At 45.5% G+C, this 23,146-nt stretch overlaps 2 protein-coding genes across 5 annotated transcripts in view; one reads left to right on the top strand and one right to left on the bottom strand.

Moving 5' to 3' along the window:
• ANGPTL6 (angiopoietin like 6) overlaps positions 1-6,253 on the top strand; it is a 41,577-nt gene extending 35,324 nt beyond the window's left edge. For all 3 annotated transcript variants that reach the window (XM_033923530.1, XM_033923532.1, XM_033923531.1), the window contains exons 4-6: positions 2,179-2,375; positions 2,743-3,013; positions 3,276-6,253. In XM_033923530.1, coding sequence (XP_033779421.1) covers positions 2,179-2,375; positions 2,743-3,013; positions 3,276-3,463 — 656 coding nt within the window. In that variant the 3' untranslated portion in view covers positions 3,464-6,253. The remainder of the gene's footprint in view (positions 1-2,178; positions 2,376-2,742; positions 3,014-3,275) is intronic.
• SHFL (shiftless antiviral inhibitor of ribosomal frameshifting) lies at positions 4,810-22,197 on the bottom strand. Of its 2 annotated transcripts, none has more exons than XM_033923539.1 (9): positions 22,040-22,197; positions 14,709-14,788; positions 14,183-14,232; positions 13,749-13,790; positions 13,149-13,187; positions 11,567-11,722; positions 10,880-10,983; positions 8,004-8,152; positions 4,810-7,287 (listed from the first exon to the last, which is right to left on the bottom strand). In XM_033923539.1, the coding sequence occupies exons 3-9, from the start codon at positions 14,228-14,230 to the stop codon at positions 7,067-7,069; spliced, it is 759 nt and encodes a 252-aa protein (XP_033779430.1). In that variant the 5' UTR covers positions 14,231-14,232; positions 14,709-14,788; positions 22,040-22,197; the 3' UTR covers positions 4,810-7,066. The 2 variants fall into 2 exon arrangements, with proteins under 2 accessions (XP_033779430.1, XP_033779429.1); XM_033923538.1 differs by having other exon boundaries at positions 14,647-14,788.
• Positions 22,198-23,146: the final 949 nt, after the last annotated feature.

A 23,146-nucleotide genomic window follows, 5' to 3' on the forward strand; every position in this document is an offset into this window, starting at 1 on the left:
GGATTAAGAACATGTTCCCCGCTCTCTTGCTAAATCCGTGCTCCCTCCCCCCTCTTGCTGTGCTGGCTTTTTAGGGGGATTCTTCACATAACTGCCACCTAAAAAAAATCAGCCAGACTGTGGTCTGATACGTGCTTGCTGTAATTGAAAGCAGGCTGGACCTGGGATAGCACTTCTCAGTTTCTCTCTCCGAGGATCGGCCTCTGGGGGTTCACAGCTGCAGCGACTGCAGAGAATTCAGTCAAAACCACCCTGAGCGAGTCTCATACAGGAATGTGGGTCCGGCTCTTCTGCGGGGGCTCACTGAGAACCTTGCATAGATGTTCAGGGTAGGGTTGCCCACTAGCTCCAGATTCGCCCGACAGTACATGTTTTACCCCATTGAATGCAGGGACTTGTAGTTCTGATTTCTCCATTGCATTACCTAAATCCCTGCATGAAATGGGGTAAACCCAGGACCAGATCAGTCCTGTCAGATGAATCTGGATCCAGCTGGCAATCCTAAGTCAGGGCAGCTGAAGATTCTCCACGCCTGTCCAGTCTGCCCTTATTATTAGTTATGTGCCACCTATAAATGGAGGTTGTCTAAGTGGGTTTTACATTCTCTGCCCCTCCCCCAAAACTTTCTGGGGCTTATTCCATGATTTCTTCAAATCTGATGCTCCAGCCCATTCCCCACCCTCCAAACCAACTCCGTATTTTGCCAGGAAGTTCTTTCATGCACATTTCTGGGGTTCTGGTTGTGTTCCCGGGCCCCTCTATGGGACCCCTGGATGCAGCTTGACCACGCCCAGAGACCTGCATATCAGGGGGAAGTTTGGCCATACTTGGTTTGCTTCCCCCCCCCCGATGTCAGTCCTGGGGTCTCTCAGTTCCAAGTCTTACCTGAGTGCAAAGCCCTCTAGTGGGGATTAGCTCTGTGTTTCAGTAACTAAGGCTGTATTCTTTCTGGTTGTCACCAGTCCAGCCCCTTGTTCTCCGGGCAGGAAGCCACTTTGGCTAGAAGCCAAGCAGCATCAGGCAACAAGCAACCTACCGTACTTGGATTCGCCTGAGCCCCGTCTCCATCTTTTTGCTCTGGGCTGGTTTACACTCTGGCATTCCCCACTGGCTGTTCTTACAAGCTCCTTCTTTGTTGTGTAGGGGTGAGATTGTGGAACTTTCTTGTTGGGCAAATACAGAAATGTGGTGATAGGGGCACATTCAGAAAACGACTTAAAACACAATTGTTTCTTTAAGTAGTGATTTTCCCTGTTTGCTGATTTTCCGTAGGTTTTGATCATTTGTTTTATTTGCTGTAAAATTTTATGTATGTAACAATTTTGTAAACTGTTTTGATTTAAAACGGTATAGAAATTTTTTAAATAAATAAATAAAGGATGATGATCACAGCAACATTCAAAGTAGCTTTGGAGGGCTGGAGGGAGAGCTGCTATCCAAAGCTGTACAAGCTTCTTTCACCTCAAAAGCAAATGCCATTACTGTACACAGCACTGTATATGATTACTTCTCTCTCTCTCTCTCTCTCTCTCACTCTTTCTCTGCTTCCAATGCTCATATGACCTGTGTCATATTGTGAAACATAGAAACGTGACAGCAGATAAAGTCCAAATGGCACATCCAGTCTGCCCATCCGCACTAACCATTCTCTCTTTCTCTCTCTAAGAAATCCCACGTACCTATCCCAGGCCCTCTTGAATTCAGACACAGTCTGTTTCCACCACCTCTTCCGGGAGACTACCAACCTTTCTGGAAAAAAAAGTATTTCCTCAGATTACTCCGGAGCCTATCACCTCTTCACTTCATCCTATGCCCTCTCATTGCAGCTTCCTTTCAAATGAAAGAGACTCGACTCATGCGCATTTACGCCACATAGGTATTTAAACGTCTCTATCATATCTCCCCTCTCCCGCCTTTCCTCCAAAGTATACAGATTGAGATCTTTAAGTCTGTCCCCATTCGCCTTATGACGAAGACCACGCACCATTTTAGTAGCCTTCCTCTGGACCAACTCCATCCTTTTTATATCTTTTTGAAGGTGGGGACTCCAGAATTGTACACAATATTCTAAATGAGGTCTGATCTGTCTTTTACTGTGTTGTATGAAGTGGATCCTTGGTCCCATCACAGCAGTAACGCTTCTTCTGGCTGGCTCTCTCTCCCTCTCTCCTATTACAGGTCCCTGGAGAGACTGCTTGGATGCTCTGCAGAATGGGCAGGCTGCAGCCAGCGGCCTGTACCTGGTGAAGCCTGAACCTGGGAACCAAATGATGCAGGTGTGGTGTGAGCAGGAGCGAGAGGGAGGCGGCTGGACCGTGATCCAGAGGCGGCAGGATGGCTCCGTCAACTTTTTCACCACCTGGGAGCAGTACAAGGTGAGAGTCTGGGCGTCTTTCTACCCCCATTTCTCCCTCCCCCAGCTAAGTGGGGAAATGGCATGAAAAGGGGGTGAAAGTTATGATTTAGTTGTAGGAATTTGGTCAGACAAGATTGCACTGCATCTGTCACCTATGTTTGCTGGGTGCCTATAGCTGGCACAAATGAAGGAGTGACCTTATGAAAGCTCAGTAAATCACCTTTAGTTTTAACTGCACTTGTGATCTGATGTTTGAGTGTATTATGTCCCTAAACTATAAAGAATAAACATATGGGATTCTCGTAGACTGCAGTGAATCCTCACTATGTAAAAGAAGCCCCCCCACCCCTTCCCCAGGTCAATCTTCCATTTCTCTCTCTTTCCAGCAAGGCTTTGGGAATATAGATGGGGAGCACTGGCTAGGACTGGAGAACCTTTACTGGTTGACCAGTCAAGATAATTACAAGCTCCTGATCCTTCTTGAGGACTGGAAGGGCCGGCAGGTCCAAGCCGAATATGACCATTTCACCGTGGGACCAGAGAGTGACTTCTACCGGCTGCGGCTGGGCCAGTACCAGGGCAATTCTGGTGATTCCCTCTCCTGGCATGCTAACAAGCAGTTCAGCACCTTGGACAATGACCGGGATGCCTACTCAGGTAACAAGATGCAACATGCTACGATCTAATGCTGTGAGGTTATCAGCAATATTATGATGTCACAGGAAGCGTGATATAAGGTGGGTTATTGTAGGAATAGTTTGAGGATGGAGAGAGATTAGCTTATCCAGCTGTAGAAAGATGCCTTAGTGATGTCACAGAAAGGATACTGTGATGCCACAATAGCAGGGGCTCAGCAAAGGGAAGGTTTCACAATCACCTGCCCAATGCATTCTACCTTTCTTTTTTTTTTGTTTTAAAGGGAACTGTGCCCATTACCAGAAGGGAGGCTGGTGGTATAACATGTGTGCCCATTCCAACCTGAATGGAGTTTGGTACAAAGGGGGCCATTACCGAAGCCGCTTCCAGGATGGCGTGTACTGGGCCGAGTTCCGCGGAGGGGCCTACTCTTTGAAGACAGTGCTGATGATGGTAAAACCAAACAAGTAGCAAGGGAGAGGCATACGACGGCCTACTTGCCACCCAAGCAGCGAAACCAGACCACCACCTCTCCAACCTGCTGATCACAGCACACAAATACAGGAAAGAATGAAAAACCATATTATTCAGGAAATTTGTCAAATCTAGCAAATGATCTAACTGACCTTTTCAATCTACCCCCGGATCCTAAGTTTTAACAAAGACATACCTAAACGGTTTACAATTATCATCTAATTAACTATCTTGTAAATTCACTGGGTATGTCCAGATCACCTCTTTTGTAATCCGCAAGGTATTGGCGGAATAAAAGACACTGATGTAATGTAACCACAATTACCACTGCGTGATTTGCATCGGAGCAGAGTTATATCTGTGATAATTGATCCTTGTTAACACTGCTGCCTGCATCATCATCCTAAGGTCATCCTTGCTCATGTGTAGGGTTAAACAGGCATAAAGACACAGCTCTTTTCTCATGCTTCAGGTACGCAGTGGCATAATAAATGGCAGCGGATTAAGACCTGTACGGACTATCCAGCTAGAGTCGTATCTGCCACCATAAGTCCTGTTTAACCTCTCACTGTCCCCTTTCATCCCCTTTAACCATCCCAAATAAATCTGTTACTCCCTTAAACTTTCCTCTTCACTCCAACCAGAGGGCCAAGGGTAAGATGCCCGGTAATGAAGGCTATGACCCCAACCTGATCCACCATCACCCTACTTCAACATAACATAACAGGTAACCATAAGTTCAACGTGGTTTACAAAAGATTATAAATAATAATAACAGAGGAAACACCATAGAACTATTTGGCCAAATATTCTGAAAAGAGATAAGTTTTCAGCCGAGTTCTAAAATGTTTATAGGAACAAGCTGTACGCAACAATGGTCGAAAATCAAAAGGCCTCAGAAAAAAAACCAACAATAAAACCCTACAGCCAAATTTCTATTCTGCCAATTTTAAACACTCTTATCCTTGAAAGCCACTAACTCCTTATTCCGAACAATCCTCCTATGAAGATTGTCCCCTAGACTTTATGAGGGGAAGGGAGGGCATGACGACATCTTCCAAACCTGACACAACTTTTCCCGAGGAAGGAAAATCTTTCAACTTTATTTTTTTAAAAACCCGGCGCTAGTTGGCGACAGCTTGGTGCACCGCCTTGAGTTGAAATGATGTGAACTTGTTTGTGCTGTTCTCAGCTCGTACGAAACTCCTTAAATGGTCTCCTGATAACGTGATTGTTCCCCCGAAGGCCCTCATGCTGACCTGGTTTGCAAACACACACGTTAACACACTGTTTCTCAAAAGACATTTTTTAAATTTAGAAAGCAAACACTGCAGCCAGGAAGCTTTAGCCATATCTGTGCAATTTATTTATCTACAGACTTTAAGAAGGGGCCACAGCCCTTTTATAGATCAGAAACCAGAAGGCAGTGCCCCAGACTCAAAGCAACGCACTGAACACCTGTGTTTTGTATATGAAGCATTAGTCTAGCAAACCTGTCTACCTACAGTATGCATTAGAAAACCTTAAGATCAGTGATAACATTTCCGATTGGTCCAGAGTTGATCACATGGTAAAGCTGGAGACCTGGCTGGACTAATGCCCACTGGGAGGGTAATAGTTCCTTTGTTCAGCCAAAAATCTAGTTCCTGTTTTGTTTTTTTAAAATAATACAACTTTATGCAATTTTATGGACAGAGACCAAACAAAACAGTGATTTTTCCCAAAAAATAAAACAGGGATAAAAATTCACATATATACATCTACAGTATATACATCTACATGAAAAAATATGTAAATGTATATTTTTTAATGCATCTATGCATATCCGTAACATCTTTTATTTTCATATACTATTAAAAGATTAACCCAGACATTATAGAAACTGTACAAGTGGAATAGAATTTAGGTTCCCCCCTCCCAATTTTGAGCCCTTTGGGGGTCAGCATTTGTTTAAAACACCAGCCACCAAGAGGGAAAAAACGTTCAGATATTCAGCTGCAGTGCCTAAGGCAGAGCGGTAAGCTGGTGGGATTGTCTGGTTATGGCAGCACGGAATGTCACCGCTAAACAGATGACCGCCAGCTCCAGACAAGCTCTGCCCTGGCACTATCTGGAGACCGGCACTCCTCCAGATAGCAGCTGCTCAAACTTGGATAGGTGCTTCGAATACAGACTCCTACATATTCATAGAAAGAACACACATTATATATTAATTGGCGAGGGGAAGGGGCGGCTGCTCTGTAAACTGGATCTCCCCATCCCCTGCTAACGGGAATCTGTCAGACACCAGTGTTGTGCGATGGTGTCACTTATGGTCCTTAAATTCAGTTGGACTGTTTAAAGAACAAACAGAAACTAAACACAGCTTTTCTACCCCCCCCCCCCACACCTGTAACCCAGGAATATTTTGAAATGTGCATGACACTGGGCCAGACTCTCTCTGGGAACTGAGAAAGATAGCCTTTCCTCAGATAATATGTAAATGTTGCAAGACAGAGGCACCACCAGGCCGTTGGGGATTCCCTAAGGCCAGCCCTGGTTTCACCTCCAGACCCCACATCTATGAATTTCATGGCTGCTTCTGTTGTTTTTTTCCTTCAGAAGAACTGTAAAACTACAACTCCCAGAACAGCACTGGGAGTGAAACCAGAATCGAGTTAGATTCTCCCCGATGAACTGGAATGAGTGCCTCCTCTCATCCTTCTCACTGCAGAATAATTTTAATGGAGCATCTTACCCTTTCCTAGGGAGTGGCACAATACCATGGTCAAATTTCCCAGCCATTCCCTTATGTTCTTAAAAATAGCAATTGTTCCCCTATGGCAAGCACTGGGCCCAGATGGTTATCCAGATCCTGACTTGGTCTAATTTCCATTGATATCTATGAACAAAAAAGCGGCGGAATACAAGAAAAAAAGTGACAGAAACACTATCAACTTACAATTGATTTTCATGGAAGCATAAGAACATAACATAAGAAATGCCTTCTCCGGATCAGACCTAGGTCTATCTAGTCCGGCGATCCGCACACGCGGAGGCCCATTTAGGTACTCCTTTATGGAGACCCGGATTTCCCGTATCCCTCAATATGATTAGCAAGAAGGAATGCATCCAACTTGCGTTTGACACCCAGAACAGTAGTCTCCATCACAGGGGAAGACTGGGAAGGAAAGGGTAACAGTTAAAAAAAAATATACATAACTTAATAAAGATAACAGATCCCCAGGGGAATGTTACATTAGTATCACTGGGATGATTATGTCCCACAGATAAAGCTTTTTTCAATTGACTTTGTATGGATAGAGTCTTATTGTCTCCCAGGTTATGTTGTCCCAGAACCATTCTTACTCAAACCTAAACACAAAAATTACAAATAAAATTCAATTTTTCCACCTCAAAGGCTGAATATATAGCATTAATTTGCAAACACATATCAAAAGCATTGAAGTAAAATATAACTTTCAAATACTACCAGTGATGGGTGGAGGGGGGGCAGACTGCTTCCCTACACACACATTCAAAAGAGATTGACCTTCAGCAGCTAGGTTGGTTCCGTAACACCTGAGCTCACACCCAGCCACCAACCCTTCTCCCCTTCCTTTAGGTGTCGCTGTCGTCTGATCCAGAGCTCTCATCCTCTTCTTGGAGGTCTTCCAGGATGATATCATCAATGTCGCCAATATATAGGCTGCCCTGGCTGAGGCAAGTGGCCACGGTGGAGCCTGTGGACACATGGTTGTTGCTAGGATACAAAACCTTAGGTAGGTTGTTTCTTAACCGATTGCGAGGGTGAGCGCAATGGGTCCCAGGAATGTGGGGCTCTATGAAGGAAGAGAAAAGAGAAAAACACTTATCCACACCCTCGTCACCTCACGCTTAGACTACTGCAACTCCCTACTCTCAGGCCTTCCGCTTAGCCATCTTGCTCCCCTCCAATCTCTCCAGAATTCGGCTGCACGACTTATATTCTGGTACAGCAGCTATGCTCACGTTACCCCTCTTCTAAAGTCACTGCATTGGCATCCCATCCATTTCAGACTACAATTCAAATTCCTCTTACTGACCTACAAATGCACTCACTCAGCTGCCCCTCACTATCTCTCTTATCTCCCCCTATGACCCCCTCCGTGAGCTCTGTTCAGCTGGTAAGCCCCTCCTTTCTGTGCCCTATTCTTCAACTACCAATTCCAGACTCCGTCCCTTCTGCCTTGCTGCACCGTATGCTTGGAACAAGCTGCCAGAATCCCTACGGCGGGCTCCATCTCTGGCAGTGTTCAAGGCCCAGTTAAAAGCCCACCTCTTTGAGAGTGCTTTCAACTGCTAACTCCTCTCACCTTGGGTTCTGCATCCCCAACCCTTTATGTCATGTCTGTCTGTCCAAGTTAGATGGTAAGCTCTTCCGAGCAGGGACTGTCTATAAATGTCAAAATGCAGAGCGTTGCGTACACCTTTCATCACTATTTAAGTAATAGCAAAGGTTAGCCTAAAATAGCTACATTACACATAGTTAGCGGGGGAGAGGAGAAACCCAGCTTACCTCTGCGACTGAAACAGTCTTCTGCATAGCAGCTGTGTGGGTTGCGGCTCCGGGGCCCTGAGTATCTCCGCGGTGGGATGATGCGATCTGGTAACACTGGGATGTTACACAAAAAGCAGGGGCAGGGAATCCCCACCTGTGTAAACCCCCTGTGGAAAGACAAGCGAAAAAGACCATAAACTGAGTATGCTGACACTCGACCTGTTTTGCCCTGGGTTCAGCCTCCATCACTGTTGGTTTACAACTCTCATTTCCTTAAGGACAGGAGAATAATAATAATAATTTATTTTTATATACCACCATACCCAAAAGTTCTAGGTGGTTCACAACAATTAAGCATTGTACAAACAATGCAAATCATTTGAGATTCAGCAAGTTCAGCATAGAAAGTAAAAAAAAGATACAGACAATATTTAAAATAGAATAGAAATGTTAAAATATTAAGATGTATTAAGAATCCAACCTACTGAAGGCCGACACAGTTGGTAAGCTCTTCAGGAAGGGACCCTGGTTCTATGACCTGCTTTACAAACTGCTGCATGAATAATGGATATCAGGGAAACTCTCTATCAACATATATAATCCTACAGTGCCGTGAAGTTTGAGCCTCAGTATCGACATCACCGACAAGCGTTTGGTCAACGTTAAAACAGATATATTTGGTCTAGACCAGGAGTAGGCAATTCCGGTCCTCGAGAGCCAAGGGCAGGTCAGGTTTTCAGGATATCCACCATGAATATGTATGAGATGGATTTGCATGCACTGCCTTCTTGAGATGCAAATCTATCTCATGCATATTTATTTATTGTGGATATCCTGAAAACCTGACCTGCCCTTGGCTCTCGAGGACCAGAATTGCCTACCCCTAGTCTAGAAGGTAAAGAGACATAAGAACATAAGAATTCAAGCCCAATATCCTGTTTCCAACAGTGGCCAATCCAGATCATAAGAACATGGCAAGATCCCAAAATAGAAACACAGATTTTATCCTGCTTATCCTAGGAATAAGCAGTGATTTTCCCAAGTCCATCTTAATAATAGTTAAGGGACTTCTTTTTTTTTAACCCTGCTAAGCTAACTGCTTTCACCACATTCTCTGACAACAAATTCCAGAGTTTAATTACACATCGAGTAAAGAAATATTTCTTCAATTTGTTTTAAATTGCGTGCTCCCTAGTTTTTGGAAAGAGTGAACAAAAGGTTTACATCTTTTCCACTTGACTCAGTATTATTATTAGGGAATTATAGGTTTGGTGGGGAGGTAGAAGAGACTGAGGGGCAAAGTTATCAACAGAAACTCCTGTTAAGACATGTTATTTTACTGTTACCCCCACTGCTTGCCCTGTATCGATAGCATGGAATGTTGCTACTCGGGATTCCACGTGGAATGTTGCTACTCTTTGGGGTTCCGGAACCTTGCTTGCTCTTTGAGATTCTGGAATTTTGCTACTCTTTGGGGTTCCAGAACCTTGCTTTCCCTTTGAGATTCTGCGTGGAATGTTGCTACTCTTTGGGGTTCCGGAATCTTGCTTCCTCTTTGAGATTCTGGAATGTTGTTACTCTTTAGGGTTCCAGAATCTTGCTTCCTCTTTGAGATTCTGAGTGAAATGTTGTTACTCTTTAGGGTTCGGGAATCTTGCTTCCACTTTGAGATTCTGGAATGTTGCTACTCTTTGGGGTTCCAGAATCTTTTGGGGTTCCAGAACCTTGCTTTCCCTTTGAGATTCTGCGTGGAATGTTGCTACTCTTTGGGGTTCCGGAATCTTGCTTCCTCTTTGAGATTCTGGAATGTTGTTACTCTTTAGGGTTCCAGAATCTTGCTTCCTCTTTGAGATTCTGAGTGAAATGTTGTTACTCTTTAGGGTTCGGGAATCTTGCTTCCACTTTGAGATTCTGGAATGTTGCTACTCTTTGGGGTTCCAGAATCTTTTGGGGTTCCAGAACCTTGCTTTCCCTTTGAGATTCTGCGTGGAATGTTGCTACTCTTTGGGGTTCCGGAATCTTGCTTCCTCTTTGAGATTCTGGAATGTTGTTACTCTTTAGGGTTCCAGAATCTTGCTTCCTCTTTGAGATTCTGAGTGAAATGTTGTTACTCTTTAGGGTTCGGGAATCTTGCTTCCCCTTTGAGATTCTGGAATGTTGTTACTCTTTAGGGTTCGGGAATCTTGCTTCCTCTTTGAGATTCTGAGTGAAATGTTGTTACTCTTTAGGGTTCGGGAATCTTGCTTCCCCTTTGAGATTCTGGAATGTTGTTACTCTTTAGGGTTCGGGAATCTTGCTTCCTCTTTGAGATTCTGAGTGAAATGCTGCTACTCTTTAGGGTTTGGGAATCTTACTTCCTCTTTGAGATTCTGGAATGTTGTTACTCTTTGGGGTTCCAGAACCTTGCTTCCTCTTTGAGATTCTGGAATGTTGTTATTCTTTAGGGTTCAGGAATCTTTCTTCCTCTTTGAGATTCTGGAATGTTGTTATTCTTTAGGGTTCAGGAATCTTTCTTCCTCTTTGAGATTCTGGAATGTTGCTACTCTTTGGGTTTTGGCCAGGTACTAGTGATCTGGATTGATCACTGTGAGGACGGGCTACTGGGCTTGATGGACCTTTGCTCTGACCCAGTAATGTTATTAGTAACTAGGTTTCATTGTATTAAATGGGGCCTGCGTTATAATAACACATTTTAACAATAGCCCACATTGATACCTTTCCACTTAGGCTACTTAGATGACATCAATTGGAAGAGAATAGTCTGAAACTCCTGATTCATGGCTATTTAACTCCAACCTTAGCTAATCCCTACCAGCAACAACAGGAATCCCCAAGCTAACCCCAAATATCAGAAAGACATTTTTACAGCTGTAATCATTTTTTGGTTCTGTTACTTGAACATCCGGTTGCAGGAGGGACAGTGGAATTCAGCCAGGCCCCACATCTTGTCCTGGGGCATGGGGTCATACTTCTGCTTGCACTTGAAACAGCGGGACACCTGTGGTGGGAGCGAGGGAAAAGCAACTCTGCTCAATACACATAGCAGCGAGAATAGAAAATGACACCCTGCAACCTCGGAGCAGAATCACTTTATACAATGCCATTCCTACCTTTCCAGCAGTATCAAAATGGGCAACAGCAAACTGAATTCAGCAGTTTCAAACCAGTATACAATAGAGAGCCAAGCATAAAAATCGACAAACAATAGCTTAAATCAAACATTCAATAAATAAATTCATTGTGGTATGCTTATTTCTTTATTTGAAAATATACGCGTCACACTATTGCACATTCTAGGTGGGTTACAACATTAAAAAAAACCCAAATTGACATCAGCACAGCTAAAAGTTCCTTAAAAGATTCACTTCTCACCCTAAAGATCTCTACCTTGAAGAGCCAGCCACAGACAAAAGGACAAGCCCCTTTGACTTGCCCCTTAGGCAGTGACCCATCTCAGAAGTTGGGTCAACTCTTCATCCTGACCTGGTCGGAAAACATGAACCAAGTCCAACTGGGTGACCCCCTCCTTTACATATCCTGGGCCTGTCTTACTGTTATAACGTGTCCCTCTCCCTCCTCACCTGCTTCCTCTCTGGCACTCTCCTCCACCACACGCTGTCGCACTGCTTGCAAGCAAACATTTTGACACAGTTAGGGATGAAGTTCTTGTTGGCATTGTCGAACATTTTGAGGTTCTTCTGTGTCAGGGGAAGGACTTTCAGCTTGTCTGCAATCTCCTAAGGGGACCAGAAAATGAAAGAAAGAAGAGTTAGAGGCTATTGAATCATCCCTCTGCAGCCCCCTAAGCCCATCAAATCTCAGGCTCCCCTCCACCCTCGAAACAGAATAGCCCAGGTCGAGGTGGGGGTGGTGTGCTGTAACACCTGGACTGGACAGCCTGGCCCTCAGGCTGGATCATGGCATAAGGTGGCCTGGCACGCTCCACTCTGCAATGGGAGTTGAAGAAAAAAAAACCCTAGGAATAGCAACTGGGAGGAGAGACATGAACCCATCTGGTTGCTGTACACATTACTTCCTGTGCAATAACGATGATCTCTGGGCTTCCAGGCAGCTACAGATCTTTCCTGCTTGTCTCAAGATAGCTACTAGGTTGTCCCCATCACCCTCCGCCACCTCGGAGCCTCATCCCATGACCCTCTGTTCTACAGTTTCCTTTCTGAGTGTTATTTGAGGTATCTAAATGTCCCTATGTAAGCTGGCTCCAGCCTCGTTATATCCTGTGTGAGATATGGCCTCTAGAATGAGACGTAATATTCTAGGCGAGACCTCATTAACGCCCTGCACAGAGCAACTTTCCCTCCTCCATTCTGCTGGTTATGTTCCTCTTTGTGCACCCCAGCATTCTTCTGGATTTGGCTAGTGCCTTATCTACTGCTCTACTTGTTACCCGGCAGCCTTTCTCCTGGTCGATGCACAACGGTCGGCTCCTTACCTCATGGCCTCCATCCTGGTTGATGCACATCGGTTCTTCTGCCCCTTTGGATTTCTGGACCCACTTTGTGTACTGAATTTTAGCAGTCATGCTTTCTTAGGCCTCTTCTCATTCTTCCTATACCCTCTGGTGCGCCAAGTCTCTTGCAAATCTTGACGCCTTCCAGGAAAGGGCAAACTTCAATTCAGATCTCTAGACAATGTCACTCATAGGGATGTTGACGAGAACCTGCCCCAAGACTGATTTCTGAGGTGCTCCACTATTAGGGTTCATTTCATTTCAGAAAAATGTATGCAAATAAGAGGCAGGCCCTCAATCCAACTGACGTCTACAAAACCTCTGAATTAATGTGAGAAATGTTGATTTACAATGCTTGAAAGCGTGTTAAATGTGATTAATTTCTGAAATGAACTAAAAAATGTCCAAAATTGGCAAAAAGAATCTAAAAACGATGCATAAACCAAACATTATTTTCCGTGCACACTGCTCAGTCTCCTCCACCAGCCTCTGTCATCTATCATTTGTCCAGTTTTTAAATCCCCCTGTGGGACCCACTCAAAAGCCGCTCCATATGCTTCCATGTCCGATCCCTGCACAGCAGGAGAATTTCAGCTACCCAGACGTAAGATTGATGCTCATCCCTGCCAGCGTATGGGCTGAACAGGAATTTACTTTTCATACAGAGGATTTAATACAGAAAAATATATCACCTGGATGTCCTTGTCCTTATTCATCTTTTTGGGGGGATTCTGGAAGAAAAGTGGAACATGGAGAGAGAAGAATAATTATTGTATTGCTAGAGGATGAGTGATATCTGGTGGTGCTTTGAGGGGGGTTATATTGGGGGGTTGCTTTGAGGGGGGTGCATTGTAGGGGGTTATAAAATAACGTGAACTGGAGGAATTCAGAAGGTACACAGGAATATTATAACAACATTATTAAACAAGATACAATAGGGATCAGATAATAACTTGAATAGGAGGAATTCAGAAGGTACACAGGAATATTATAATAGTATTATTGAACAAGATATAGTGGGCGTCAGATAATAATGTAAATCTGAAGGATACTGGGGGCACACAGAAATATAACAAGAGCATAACAGGGGAGGGGGGTCAAATAGTAATGTAAATCAGAGGAAAACTGGGGACACACAGGAATATTATAACACCCTTATTGAACAAGATACAGAGGGGCTCAGTTAATAATGTGAATTGGGAAGGAATGTACTAGGGGTAGCATTCTTGAAGAAGATACTGTGGGGGAAGGGAGTTTTGTGGCAGCGAGGGGGAAGGGGGTGTTGAACCCACCTTTTTCTCCTCTTCCTCTTTTTTCAGCTTCTCCACCACACCCTGCAGAGGAAAATACAAAAATCAGAGTACTGAGCTCCGAGATTATCTGGATTGAGGTGATGGGGTCGGCAAGACCCCACGAATGTTACAAGTGGGTTCAGCCTCTCCCCGGACAACCCTAAGTCACACCACACCCACATGGAAATGCCATGTGCCTAATGCTGAACAGATGTAGAACATCTGTCTGTGGTCAGTGGTGTTGATTAAAACCTGGCACTGAACACCAAGTCACTTCAAGCAGAGGGTTGACATCAGCAAACATTTTACTCATACAGCTGGGGTGGGAGGGAGGCCTGGAATGAAACAAATTGTCTTAGCTCTTTGGGTTGGGCACCTTGTAGAGCCCCTGAGGAAGTTTGGGTTTGATAAGGATACCTAAAAAGGAATCTTACCTGGGCTATCGGGTCATCCTTCAAGGACTCTATTTCTTCACTGTCCATTTCTAAATCAACAACACAAGCATTATGACCATCACCATCCTCTACCTTCTTTCTCTGTTCCCCGTTCATTTCTTCCCATATCACCTCCCATCTCCTCTTAAAAACAGATTCATTCCTGAATGGTACAAGAGAGGAGAGGGGAGCTGGAAGGAGAGAAGGTTTAGTTTGGAGAGAAGAGAGGAGATAGAAGAAAGGAGGGATAGGAAGTTGGAGGGAGAGATGTCTTAGAATGGGGAGGTGGAGGGAGAAATCTTGGGATAGAGAAAAGTTAGAAGAGTGGAGGGATGTGGAAGGGTGTTATCAAAGCTGATGTACTGTACAGGGAACAATTTCTCCGTACCAAGGCCCCAGTAATTATGTGATAGGCACCCCAATTTAAACCTCCCTCTCCCCACTCCTGGGAAGGATGTGCTCACCTGTGTTACGCTCCTTGTATAAGATAATGTACTTGCAAACCAGGTCGTGATTGTTTACAAACCTCCTCATCAGGACCACGGCCTTCTCCACGCTCACCTTCCCGTGGAACTTCTCACGCAGTCGCCGCACGCTCTTCTCCAGCTGTGGGGAGAGGGGGAGGGGAAATGCTTTTACATTTCTGTTACTAGCTGAAAGCGAGCGCACTCTGCTTCTATCTTGAAAAAATCTCATTCTGTGGCCATGCCACTTATTCACTAACCTCACCCTTTCCCCCTTCTTCAGCACAAAATAGGTCCTTTGAAGAACAGCAAAGGAGAACACTCTGTCCCTAAATTGAGTAACCCCTTAAACCTTAACTTTACTGTACAGCCACTAAATGGAGAGTCTGGACCACTTGGCCACCTAATCCAGGAGCCTTTGAATCCCCTTTAATAAAATCAAGCAACGCAGAATGCCTTACAAACTCATTCCTCACAATACAGTCTTGAAATAGAGAGGAACTGTTGGATTGTGTCACAGGGAACCCCCTGTGAAGGAAAAGGAATCCTTGCAGTGCCCCAGAACTGAGGAGCAAAGTAGGGAATTGTCCCAGGAGAAAACAGTAGATAAGCCTAAAATTCCTCCTAGGGCTCTGCCAAGAAAGAAAATGCCTTTGCATAGCAGTGCACAGAAGGAGATAGGGACTCCTCATGCCTGTTTACCTGTTTCTAAGCAGCAAGTGAAAAGCAAGGTAACAGGACTACAAATCCAATCAGGCCAAGGGCAGAGAATTCCTAAAGCCAGGACTGGCAAATCCAGAAGTGGTTTGAGCCAGCTCAACAAGCACCTAAGTTCAGAATTAGCCAGAACTAAGGGCACACCTGCACTTCAGCACAGGCAATTAGCCACTGAGAGAGAAAAGGGAGGTGGTTCCTTGTTGCAGGCAGCCACCCAGGAGAAACCCAGCAGGGAAAGAGAAGGGAACCAGACCTTCTCTACAAGGAAACAGAAGTGCATCAGAGCCTTATACTTCAGAAGGGCAGGTAGGACCTCAAGATTGGGAGGATTTTATTGAGGACTCATTCATAAATGAAGATGATGTAGAAATGAATGAGGATTTTTCATACGCTACTGACCCTGATTTAATGGAGTGGGGCTGAGGAACAGTACAAAAAGTTTGGAGTTTATCAAAGGGAAATTATTGGTGACGATTCCAGACTAGCCAGGCTGTATTATTTAAAGCCTCTGGCTGAAAGAGGTTTTTTTTTCACTTGTATGGAACTGGCAGGGAAAACTGCACAGCCTAAATCCAAGCAGGACTGAGTTTTGGTTTTCTGTTATGCTGTTTGGGGCAGTGCAGGAAAAATTGGTTACTTAAAACACTGCTGGCCACAGGACACTGGGGAACTGGTTTTTTTTTTTTTCAAAATCACGTGGGATCTTGGTTGGGATTTTTGTACACCAAAATCTACAGGGTGGGTACAGATCCCAACACCTCTGGGGATATTTTGGCTAAGAAAACCCCAAGGTGAACTTTTCCCCAGTGAAAAGACTTATAAGAAATCATAGCAAAAGCTGTTTGAACAAGTCAGGTAGCAAAGAGTGGCTGGGCTGGGAAGGGTCTAGTCCAGTGTGGCCTGAGAACCTCTGAAAGGGCCATTAAAAGGCTGAAATAGAAGCCAGTGGCTGGCAATAAGCCAAATAAAGGCAACAAAGGGATTGTTTTTGTTTGTATTTTGTGCAAGGACTATTGTTTGCTTGTATTTTTGGGAACTCATTTTGAATTGCTACTAACTTGAGTTAAATGCACCAAGTCTGGTGTGAAATAAAGATTTCTTTTGTGGCACACGGGTGTTTTACAATATTTTTGAACTTTATTGCAGTCGCTTTCGCTCAGCCGAGGTCTGTCTGTCTGGCTTAGGGTATTGGCCCCTGGTCGTGTCCAACCGGCCACGCCCGGTCACAATTGGTACTTGTCTATGGGCAGGATTCACTAAACCTCCAAACCGTGCACGATCCGTTTCCCATTGCATGCCGGCCGACTGATTCAGTAAAGGCCTGCATGCAAATGGGGATGATAGTTAGCACGCCCCCTACCCATGCCAAGAGCGATCCCCGTCACTGCTGTCAGGGCTCAGCCCAGCCCAGATCTCTCTTGCCTGCTCCCGGACTCTCCTGCTCTCTGTCACCGTTTCCTGCAGTGCAAGCCCGTGGTTTTAAAGCGGGCCTGCACTGCGGAGAATGGCGGCAGAGAGCAGAAGAGTCCGGGAGCAGGGAAGAGAGATCGGGCACCGTAGCCTGCTCTTTGCTGCCCCGAAGCTGTGCTCCGAATCTGCCTGCCCTGACTCTCCCGTTCTCGCCCCGAATCTCTCTTGCCCTTCCCAAATTGGGAGCCCGTGGTTTTAACCTGCTGATTAAAGTGGGTTCAAACCACAGGCTCCCTGCCCGACAAAAAAGTTTAAAAAAAGAAATTTTTTTTTAAAAAAAGTCGCTGCCCCCACCCCCCCCAACGCACCGATGCCCCACAAAGGCAAGAGGGTTGCCAACTCCCTCCTGCCATGTTATCCCCCTGGTCTGGCCTGGCCCACCTCCCTCCCTGTTTCAAAATCAAAAGTCACCCACCCAACAAACTGCAGGAGGGATGCCATCTCCCTCCTGCCACCCCCCTACCCATTCCAAACCCCCTTTCCACCTCCCCCCCCCCCGTACTTTTAATGGAGCAGGAGGGATGCTCAACCCCTCCTGCTCCCATGACTCCAGCGATGACTCTGAGGCCTTAGGCCCCACCTCATCATGTGATACACAGGGAGGAGCATAAGGTTCTGATTAGCTCAGGCTCCCACCTTGGGAGGGGCCTGGGGCGCCTGAGCCAATCATGGACTTCCTTAGGGCTGAGCCTTAGGAAGTCCCTGATTGGCTATTGCTTTGACCAATCAGGGACTTCCTTAGGCTCAGCCCTAAGGAAGTCTCCGATTGGCTCAGGCGCCCCTGGCCCCTCCCAAGGTAGGAGCCTGAGCCAATCACGGCCTTAGGCCCCGCCCTGTGCATCACATGATGCGCCGGGGTGGGGCCTCAGAGTCTTCGCTGGAGTCATTGGAGCAGGAGGGATTGAGCATCCCTCCTGCTCCGTTAAAGGTACGGGGAGGGGGGGTGGCAAGGGGGCTTGGAATGGGTAGGGGGTGGCAGGAGGGAGTTGGCATCTCTCCTGCAGTTTGTTTATGGGTGGGTAGATTTTGAAACAGGGAGGGAGGTGGGTCGGGCCAGACCCAGCCAGACAAGATCAGGGGGTAACATGGCAGGAGGGAGTTGGCAACCCTCCTGCCTTTTGTGGGGCATCGGCGCGTGGGGGGGGCATCGTGACTTTTTTTTTTTTTTAACATTTTTGACAAGCTTTCCTGCCTTTTTTTTTATGGGGCAGATATTTTGCGTGTGTAACACACGCAAAATATCTGTGCCATGGAAAAAAATGAATAGAAAAGACAGGCAGGCCTGTCAAAATACCTGCAGACCTGACGGTAACTCAGTTACCCCAATTCACCTATCAATAATTGATCCTATCACGTAAATTGAAACTCAGACTACTACCGCGGATCAAATTTGTAAACTATCCAACCCACAATCTAATGTAAACAGATTAACAAAAATGGGGAACTAGGATAACTTATATTTCCTTTAATACAAATTTTCTCTGGCACCTAAAGTGCTTTAGAATATAAATAATTGGATTTATTAACACGTTTTTTTAGGCCTATAAGCAATGAAAGATAGAACTTATCCCCAAACTTTAGAATGAGGTTGAAGTATCATAAATAGGCATAATTCTCAGTAAAGTAAAGTAAAGTCTTCAACCTCATTCTAAAGTTTGGGGATAAGTTCTATCTTTCATTGCTTATAGGCCTAAAAAAACGTGTTAATCAATCCAATTATTTATATTCTAAAGCACTTTAGGTGCCAGAGAAAATTTGTATTAAAGGAAATATAAGTTATCCTAGACCCCCATTTTTGTTAATCGGTAACTCTGCAGCAGTCGGGTTTGGCAATAGTAAAACCCGACCCAAAATAGCCAACAATTGTTAGTGAATCAATCGCTTGGCTATTTGCATGGGAGGATCGCTAGAGGCTTTAGTGAATTGGGCCGGATGGAAATCTGGTCGTTAAGGGCTCGCAAACCGATTGGTACATGATCGTTTTGCTTAGTGAATCTAGCCCTTTGTTCCTTACTGGGTTATGTTTAAGTGATATTACAAACTCATCATGTGTAGAGTGGTCCAGTTGCAGCCAGAAGCCCCGGAGACATTCTACGGCATCATTGAGTAGAGGTGGAATAATGCCTTTGTTATGGCACTTTGTCACTCAATGGAGACAGTTTACAACCCAAAATAAAAATATAAGGCTGGCCATAAAACCAGTCCATCAACAAGTGGACAAGTAAAGAACTCATAAGGTTACCAATTTCTACTAGGATAACTTATAAGCTCCATGTATTGGTTTATAATATTTTACATGGCCTAGCTCCTTCTTATTTGCTGGATTTAGTTTCCTTAATGATTGGTCATATACAACAAAATCAATTCTGTTTACAATTTCCATCACCAAAATCAATTAAGCTGTTCGTCAACTTTGTGCTTTTCTTTTAGTAATCAAGCCCCGATAATTTGGAATAAACTTCCTCTCACTGTTAGATCAGAAACTAATTAGATTTTAGAAAGCTTTTAAAAATAGTTTTATTATTCAGGAAATTTTTGAACTGATTGTTTTTAGAAATTTTCTCAAGATTGCCTGTTTAACCGAGTTTGTTTCCGGTCATCTTCTTTATTGTAATCCGCCTGGAACTCATAAGGGCTATGACGGAATATAAAAAGCTTTGTAACGTAATAAGGTCATTTAGAATCGGAAGATGCAGCTAAAAGGGACCTTAAGGTCTTCTGGGCCATCCAGAATTCTCAGTGACAGCTCCCCAAACTTGGAATTCTCTCCCCATCTATTTACGTGAAGAAATCAATCTAGACAAATTTAAAAATAAACTGAAAACTTTCTTATTTAACGATGCTTTTGTAATCTAATACCATTGGTTCCTTTTAATCAATATTCAACAAAATTTTGGACCTAACTGTCTTTTTTCCTCACATTCAACTATTTTTCATCCCATCCTTTTGTGTTTTCCATTTTTGGCTTCCCACTCTGCTCAATTACATTGTAACTTCTTCCCCTACCTTCCTTTTGTTTCCAGTTTGTCTAGTTATCGTCTGTGTCTAGTCAGTTTTTAATTGTTTTAAAATTTCTTTTATTCTGTAACTTTTATCCATGTGTAAATCGCCTTGAATATTGACAAGGCGATTAATCAAATAAATATTAAACTTGAAACTTGAACTTGAAGAAAGTTGAACATTGGGAAGGGCCTCGGGAAATCCGAGAAAGTTAAGGCTGGAAGACACCTCAGCATCTAGTTATGAGAGGATAGGACTCGACAGGATCTTGGGAAGTTATCTAGAATGTGGGAAAGATGGGGCTGGAAGGGCCCGCAAGAGGTCATCTAGGGTCCTAGAAGGCTGGAAGGGGCACCAGAAATCAGAAAGAAAGGCAGATGTGGAAGGGACCCCAGAGGTCATTTAGAACCAGAGAGAGATGGAGAGAACTGGAAGGGACCTCAGGAGTTCATCTAGAACCATGGAGACTTAGGACTGGCTGGGACCCTAGAGGTCATTTAGAACCAGAGAGAGATGGCGAGAACTGGAAGGGACCTCAGGAGTTCATCTAGAACCATGGAGACTTAGGACTGGCTGGGACCCTAGAGGTCATTTAGAACCAGAGAGAGATGGCGAGAACTGGAAGGGACCTCAGGAGTTCATCTAGAACCATGGAGACTTAGGACTGGCTGGGACCCTAGAGGTCATTTAGAACCAGAGAGAGATGGATAGAACTGGAAGGGACCTCAGGAGTTCATCTAGAACCATGGAGAGTTAGGACTGGCTGGGACCCTAGAGGTCATTTAGAACCAGAAAGAGCTCTCTAGAGATAGATGGAGAGAACTGGAAGAGACCTTGGGAGTTCATCTAGAACTATGGAGACTTAGGACTGGCTGGGACCCTAGAGGTCATTTAGAACCAGAAAGAGCTCTCTAGAGATAGATGGAGAGAACTGGAAGGGACCTCAGGAGTTCATCTAGAACCATGGAGACTTAGGACTGGCTGGGACCCCAGAGGTCATTTAGAACTAGAGAGAGCTCTCTAAAGAGATGGAGAGAACTGGAAGGGACCTCAGGAGTTCATCTAGAACCATGGAGACTTAGGACTGGCTGGGACCCCAGAGGTCATCTAGAACCAGAGAGAGAGAGGACTGGAAAGGACCTCAGGCAGATTAAGTCAGAGACAGCTGAGTCGCAGGAGGGAGTCTGGTAAAGATGGGGCTCTAAAGGTCATCGATTCTAATCCAGCCCCTTCCTCCACACAGGAACCTCTGTACATAACTTATCCCAGGTTAGATGCGTCTCCAGGGATGACGATTCCCTCCACTCTACCCCAGCCTCTTCCAGGACTGTACTATCTTCAGTTAGAAAGGTGGCTGAGCCCTGGAACAAGTGACCTCAGGAAAAGAGTGGAACCTGATATAACGAAGAGAAAAGCCGGAGAGGTCTCTATGACGGGGAGAACAATAAGAGTGGGCGATCCAAAGCAAACGTTTTGTCAGCAGCTGTATGGTTGTCATCTTTTTCCTCACGACTCTTGTATCTGGAACCTGCACAGGAGAAATCCAAGTCAGAATTACGGTTTCACCTGACCTTCAGGAGACACCATAATGGCAATGTCACACCTTAACAGCCATATGCCAAGGAGCAGGCCAGTGGGCAAGGCAAGAGACATTTGTGCGGTGTGGGCAGCTTCTTGGCTATTTCCCTGAGCTTCCCTGCTTGACTCCCCTCAAAGTTCATGGAGGGGTCCCTGTGTCCAGTGATTATTCCCCCCCCCCCTGCCATGACCATGTGCAATTATTTTGGAGTCTTGGCCATGGGGTATTAAGTACCCTCCCCTGTAGATATGGAGATCATGGCTACTTTTTGGAGGGGCACAGCACATGCAGTGGTGATCTGGCTGCTCTGCCTGGAGGAAGGGATGTCAAGAAGTCTCGACCGGGCTCTGAAATTATGTTTAACTAACTCGGTTAGCCCAGAGCTCTGCACTTCCTCCTTCTCTCCTTCTTTCTGTCCCTCTGCATACATGCACTTTCTCATCTCTCAGTTTACCTATGCCCCCTTGATCCGATACCCAAGCTTTGCTCTTAGTCCTGGTTGCCTCTGCTTTCCACCTTCTCCCCCTTCTTGACTGTTTCTGCTTCCCCTTTCCCTTGCTCCCTCTCCCCCTCTCTTCTCTCCTCCCTCTGACTGTCTCTTCCACTTTCTTCCCCCCCCCCCGGTACCTGCACCGCCTCCTCCATGTCCCGATGCATGTTTGCCAGCTGCAGGACGGACTGCTGGAGCCCCGAGCTCGGTGCAGGGAAACGACGGAGCGAGCGGCAGGGGTGGAGGCTGCTCTGCCCCCTCCTCCTTCTCTTCCTTTCCCGGCTCCGCCGCTGCTTTCGCTTTCGCTCTGGCTCCCGGCCGAGGCCGGAGCGCGGGCGCCACCTGTTGGCGGTAGGGGGGTAGTGCAGCTGTGTTGGTGCTTGGCTGCGCAACCGAAAGTGGCACCATTTCACTAAGGTAAGGGGGCAGTGGTGATCTGGGCTGTGCCAGAGAAGAGGGCAGCATGCAGTGGAACCTGGCACTACCTTTGCAGAGCTGGCAAGTTACCCATTCCAGGAGGGAGACGCTTTGGCCTGTCCTGGTTTAAAACTCCTATGCCAAAGCAGTGGAATATTTGTACCCCCTGATTCTGTCTATTGGAATCAGGACTGCAGGTCCCATAATGCACCAGCATGAGGTTGGCAGAAATCCAGGATGCCACAAAATCTCCCTCCTGGAATGGCTCTCTGCATGGAGTCCCTGACCGAAAGAGGCTCCTTCCATCACTGCCCAGTTCAAGGCACTCCCAGACCAGTAACAGCCAGCATTGCTTTGGCTACTGCCCAGCTGCAGGGGGGGGGAGGGTTTGTCCAGATCAGGAATGGGCCCTCATGCTGCTTTTAACCACCCTGCCTCACATCTGGGCACCTCTGGCCAGGCCCACCTGTACTGCAAGTAGGGTAGTGTGCCAGAGATTTGGAGTACAAAGTTCTTTCACTGCAGAAGTTAGCCAAACAAACAGATGCTGGAGGGAAAGATTAACATTTACTTAGAGCCCCCTCTCCAATCATTCCAGGAACAAGTCTACCCCCCAACTGCCCACTTTCTACACATGAGAGTGTCCACGAAAACTCTATATTAAAATACAATTTTTTATTTAATGCTTAGATCAAATCCAAATCAGTTGGTTGCAGCCTAATAAGAATTCATGTTTTCGGAACAACCCATTCTGAACAAATATCTTCTCCCTCCAGGTCTCTGTTCAAAAGTCTATACTGTATTCCTGCTTTGGGTATCTTAGAGTG

The sequence above is a fragment of the Geotrypetes seraphini genome, chromosome 16, assembly GCF_902459505.1.
Source record: "Geotrypetes seraphini chromosome 16, aGeoSer1.1, whole genome shotgun sequence".
Taxonomy (NCBI): Eukaryota; Metazoa; Chordata; class Amphibia; order Gymnophiona; family Dermophiidae; genus Geotrypetes; species Geotrypetes seraphini.